The sequence below is a fragment of the Indicator indicator genome, chromosome 4, assembly GCF_027791375.1.
Source record: "Indicator indicator isolate 239-I01 chromosome 4, UM_Iind_1.1, whole genome shotgun sequence".
In the NCBI taxonomy this organism is placed as follows: Eukaryota; Metazoa; Chordata; class Aves; order Piciformes; family Indicatoridae; genus Indicator; species Indicator indicator.
Genome location: NC_072013.1, coordinates 39671744 through 39677743, shown reverse-complemented (window position 1 = coordinate 39677743; position 6000 = coordinate 39671744). Strand labels below are relative to the sequence as shown.

Here is a 6000-nt window from a genome sequence, read left to right as displayed (position 1 = left end):
TCAGAGAGCCAGGACTTAGGATCGAATTAGTCATAAGAAAAAAAACAATATATTTGTTAAACTGCTTCAGGAAATCTTGCTCCCTGTCAAACCATAACAAGATATCAGGAAATATCTTATTAAACTGCCTAAATTAGCCAGTGGTTCGAATGCTGAAAGCTATCAAGCTTTTAATATTCAGAATTTGCTCAATCTCTTATCTGTAAATGAGTTGGAATTTCCAGACTAAGAGCATAATCACACCAATTAGTCATTCTGTAGCTAAGCAATAGTGTTTTGACTAATTGCACTGCAATAGTTCTTAACATTACCTCTGCTCTTTGAAACTGAAGATGAAGATTTCATTCTCCAAGACACTTCTAATCTGGAAATTTTTTCCATTTCATAGAATCATAGTATTGTCAGGATTGGAAGGGACCTCAAGGATCATCTAGTTCCAACCCCCCTGCCATGGGCAGGGATGCCTCACACTACATCAGGTTGCCCAGAGCCACATCCAGCCTGGCCTTATGAACTTCCAGAGATGAGGCTTCCACCACCTCCCCAGGCAACCTGTTCCAGTGTCTCACCACCCTCATGGGGAAGAACTTCTTCTTAACATCCAATCTGAATCTTCCCAGTTCTAGTTTTTCTCCATTCCCCCCAGTCCTATCACTCCCTGACATCCTAAAAAGTCCCTCCCCAGCTTTCCTGTAGCCCCCTTCAGATACTGGAAGGCCACAATAAGGTCTACTTGGAGCCTTCTCCTCTTCAGTGTGAACAACCTCAACTCTCTCAGTCCATCTCCATAGCACAGGAGCTCCAGTCCTCTCACCTTCCTTGTGGCCCTTTTTTGGACACCTTCCAGTACATCTGTGATTCTGTGACATGTAAAATTTTCAGTGGAAAACTACACCTTTAAGAATCACACCATGATTTTTTTTTTCCCAATCCTGGATTCACTAATAGGAATTTTCTGACATGTTTCCAGCTTTCTTCAGCTGATGTTCTGAAAAAGATGCCTGGATTCCTTAAAAGGTGCATTTCTCTTGGAGCCCCTATTACAAGAAGGATATGCTGGAACATATCCAGAGAAGGGTCACCAGGATGAGCAGAGGGCTGGAGCTCCTCTCCTATGAGGACAGACTGAGAGAGTTGGGGCTGTTCAGTCTGGAGAAAAGAAGGCTCCAAGGTGATCTTCTTGTGGCCTTCCAGTATCTGAAGGGGGCTACAATAAAGCTGGGGAGGGACTTTTTAGGCTATCAGGGAGTGATAGGACTGGGGGGAATGGAATAAAGCTGGAAGTGGGGAGATTCAGGCTGGACATGAGGAAGAAGTTCTTCCCCATGAGAGTGGTGAGAGCCTGGAATGGGTTGTGCAGGGAGGTGGTTGAGGCCCCATCCCCGGAGGTGTTTGCAGCCAGGCTGGATGAGGCTCTGGCCAGCCTGATGTAGTGTGAGGTGTCCCTGCCCATGGCAGGGGGGTTGGAACTGGATGATCCTTGTGGTCCCTTCCAACCCTGACTGATTCTATGATTCTTTAACACCAGCTAAGCCTGCTTTCGGGAAGCTGCAACCAAACAGATAGTTTAAGTAGCCAGGTAATGTTTCCTGGTGTACATAACAGGCAAGGCTATTCCTAACACCAACCTCCTGCTTAAAATCATCTGCTGCAAATTGTGCACTAAGTTTCATTGGACCATTCTCAGTTTCAGTGCAAAGGAAGGAAATAAGTCATCTTAGGCAAGGAAACATTAGAACCATTGCAAGTATCACAGCCTTAAATCAGAAGGGTAGAGCCTTTATTCACACTGTTTTTTCCCCACAGTACTTAACCTGCTAATTTCTCATGCCTTCATGACTGGAAAAATGAAAGGGAAAAAATAATTTTGTGTAGTTAGTAAACAGAAAAATAAAGAACCCAACTTTATAGGCATCTGGATAATGGAATCAGAGGGTAACAACATTCTTTTTGGTTTTTTTTAGGTTTGTGCTACTTCAGACAGTGCAGATGAGAAAATGGAGAAAAAGATGCCTGAAGGATGGCTGGAACTGGGTTTTGGCATCTGTCAGAAAAAATGAGGTCACAAAGAAAAGCTTAAAGGTTCAACAGACATAATCAAATTGTAGATGCATATCTGCTGGTACGTGTATAAAATACACATAGAATATATAGAATAAATTGTACTGGATTGGACCACAATATATTGTAGTACAATAAATTCTGATGTGGTAGGTGATTTGTTCACTTCCAGATAGAAAGACATTAAGAACCTTTGCCAAAGCAAATAAACTGTAAGTGTAAATAGACTCTGGAATTACAATAACATACTAGAACATCTGGTAGAAGCACTGACATCTATCCAAGCATTCTTAGGTAAGTATTTGTCATCAGTGCTTCAGCTGCACTGGGCTTTAATTACTTTTTCAATGAACTATGTTCACAGTCCATAAATGCTCAAAGAACATTTTCAGAAAATAAATAATCACGAATGAGCTCTCAGGAGAAATTTCTCACACTAAACACTGCTTTGCAGGGTATCTTCATAGAATCATAGAATCATAGAATCATTCAGCCCCTCAGGATCACCAAGGCCAACCCAGAACCCTACTCTACAAGGCTCACCTCTAAACCATAGCCCCAAGCACCACATCCAAACCACCTTTAAACACATCCAGGCTTGGGGACTCCACCACCTCCCTGGGCAGCACATTCCAACACCTGACAACTCTGGCTGTTTCCTAATTTCCAGTCTAAACCTACCCAGTCATAGCTTGAGGAAAATCCCTCTAGTTCTATCACTAATGACCTGTGAGAAGAGACCAGCACCAACCTCTCCACAACCTCCTTTCAGGTAGTTGCAGAGAGCAATGAGGTCTCCTCTCAGCCTCCTCTCTTCCAAACTAACCATCCCCAGCTCCTTCAGTTGCTCCTCACAAGATTTATTCTCCAGGCCCTTCTCCAGCTTCCTTGTCCTCCTCTGCACTGGCTCCAACACCTCCACATCTCTCTTGTATTGAGGTGCCCAAGACTGGACACGATACTCAAGGTGCAACCTCACCAAAGCTGAGTCCCAGGGGACAATCCCCTCCCTGCTCCTGCTGGACACAGCATTTCTGATCCCAGCCAGGATGGCTTTGGCTTTCTTGGCCACCTGGGCACACTGCTGGCTCCTATTCAGCTGCTTGTCCATTAGAACCCTCAGGTCCCCCAAGTTTAACTCCATGATGTCAGGAACAAACTCCTTACCATGAGGGTCATGGAACACTGGAACAGGTTGCCCAGTGAGTTAGTTGTGGCCCCACCCCTTCAAGGTCAGGCTTGACAGTGCTCTGAGCAACCTGATCTAGTGCAGATGTCCCTGCTGACTGCAGGGGGGTTGGACTGGATGACCTTTGGAGATCCCTTCCAGCCCAAACCATTCTCTGATTGTATGATTCTATATACAAGTGCTGCAAAGATAGTAAGTAAGTTGCTCCTATACAAGCTTGCAATTACTGATTAGTCTTGACAAGTCTTCTAATCCGCTGGTAAAAACATCATAATCTGATAAACAGTGAGAAGGAAGAATATGAAGTATCTTTAGTTAAAATACCAAGCTAGTACCAATAACCAGCTCACACTGGGCTGGTGCCTAATGCAGAGCAGAGATCTGGATGAACACAAACCATGTGTCATCACATATTCCCAGAGTGAATAGCCTAGAGAGTCTGTGGTACCTCTGTTAGGACATAATCAGGATCATAAAATCATACAATGGTTTGGGTTGGAAAGCACCTCAAAAGGTCATCTAGTCCAACCCCACTGCAGTGCAGGGACATTTTCCACTAGATCATGTGGCTCAGAGCATTGTCAAGCCACATCTGGAGTATCTCTGGGGGTAGGGCCTCAACTACCTCCCTGGGCAATCTGTGCCATTGTTCCACCATCCTCATGGTGCAGAACTTGTTCCTAACATCCAATGTAAATCTCCTCTTCTCTCATTTCAAACCATTGCCCCTTGTTCTATCACTGCAAGCCTTTGCAAACAGTCCCTCTGCAGCCTTCTTATAGCCCCCTTCAGGTACTGGTAGGCTGCTATTAGGTCTGCCTTGGAGCCTTCTCTTCTCCAGGCTGAACACCCCCAGCTCCCTCAGCCTATCCTTCCCCCAGGGGATTCCATGGGAGCTCTGAAACAAAACCCTACTCCTGAAATTTTCCATTAAATGGTACAAAGTCAAACCAAAGTACAATTCTATGGCTCTTATACCATGAGTTTGCACACACAAAGAAGTGTGAAGACATTTAAACAGATGTCACAGCATGCTGTGTAAATCACTTAACACAATCACTTAAGACTGTACAACATATTGTACAGGAGGAATATTGGTAAGAAAGGGATACACACAGGGTAAGACTTCATCAGTTGTCAGAACAGTACAACCTGGCCACTGTATTAGGAAAAAAAGCTTTTTATTCAAAATTTGTTGTCCACTTTTCCATGCCACTTTACTACCTTCTTTCCATACTTCTCAGTGGTCTGTAATATCCTGTTCAATTTGTTATTCATGTGAAAAATGAACAGTTCTTAAACCTTGCTGTACTTTTAAGTGGTTAAGCAATAACAAGAGCCTCAGGAGAGATTCCATTAAATAAGCATTCTGGGATTGACTTATTAAAAATTTTGTACTTGCTTGCCTGAAATAAACAATTTTATTTGGATTTTCCTAAATTGTGTTTATATTCCAGGCAGATAATAACATTGTATGTGACCATTATTTGATCTAATTATTGAATCTTTCACACAATAAGGGTTAAGGTTTTGCTTTGTTCTTAAGTTTTGCAAACATAAATTATAAATGATCATTTAAATTATTTTAATTTTTTTACACATTTTCTTCTGCATATTTAGGTGGGAGAGAAGGAGACATATCGCTGTACTCATTTTCAGTCAGCTGACATAAAGTTCTGTGGTAGCTTTAGGCTGTGCCTAGGAAATTTTCCACAAATCTTGAACAGAAAGTAGCAGAATGTAAAGAAATCACCATTGGATGTAACAAGGAAAATAATGATAAGGTCTAAATCATCTCACTGGCCTGGTATCTAACACAAAGCTAGTTGTATAAACTAACTCTCTCTCTTGTTAGCTGGTGCTTCTGCTGGCTTTGCTGACTTTGGGTGTGTTATTTGTGGTGGTTAAGCACTAACAGCCTACTCTCTGCTCTTCTCTCTTGTACCTTGTACAGGGGAGGAAGGGAGAAGGGAGGGGGAAGCTGTTGGTAACTCCCTGGTTTTGTCCAGGGGGGTTCCAGTGTTGTTTATAAACTGTAAATACATATAAATATTGTATATTTTGCACATATTCATTGCATTTCATATTTCTTGATTGTAGTTTTGCTTGTAAATACAGCTTCATTTGCTTTCAACTGAGCTGGTCTGGCAATTTTTATGTTGGGGGATAATTGCAACCCACCACAAGTTCACATAGAATCATAGAATTCTTAGGGCTGGAAGGGACCTCAAGGATCATCTAGGTGAAGTAACAAAGATTGCCTACCTTGATGGACTGACTGTAAGGTCCTATGCTAGCAGGTGCCCAGTGGGAGATGCTCTGCACATGCATGACCAGCTTTTCACCACCATCACACACATCATCTCTTGCAAGGTCACACTTGTTTGTAAGGCAGTCGATACAGAACAGTACTCCATCAGGTAGCACAGTTTCCACACATACTCTGAAAGCACAAGAAAATGATGAGGTTTTTTCAAGGGAAGTTAGCTTGGTCCAACTTTCAGCATTTATTTTCCATGGATTTTCATTTGGATACTGTGCTTTGAAATTCTGTGAGGAAGATAACTCAAAAGCTACGGTATCACAACAACCTGCTGGCACTGACAGTGTTATCTCCTCTCCAAACAGTGATAAACTTGGGACTTTCAGCAAGATAATTTCCAGTACCAAGTTGAAACTGGCACCACAGCCAATGGCTCATTTCCATTTGGTTGCTTTTATCATATGCATGACCTTATTGAGAACACATA

General features: G+C 42.6%; 1 protein-coding gene across 3 annotated transcripts in view; it reads right to left on the bottom strand.

Moving 5' to 3' along the window:
• DPH6 (diphthamine biosynthesis 6) overlaps positions 1-6000 on the bottom strand; it is a 191581-nt gene that overhangs the window by 111247 nt on the left and 74334 nt on the right. For all 3 annotated transcript variants that reach the window (XM_054400524.1, XM_054400525.1, XM_054400523.1), the window contains exon 12: positions 5516-5693. In XM_054400524.1, the coding sequence (XP_054256499.1) occupies positions 5516-5693 (178 nt within the window). The remainder of the gene's footprint in view (positions 1-5515; positions 5694-6000) is intronic.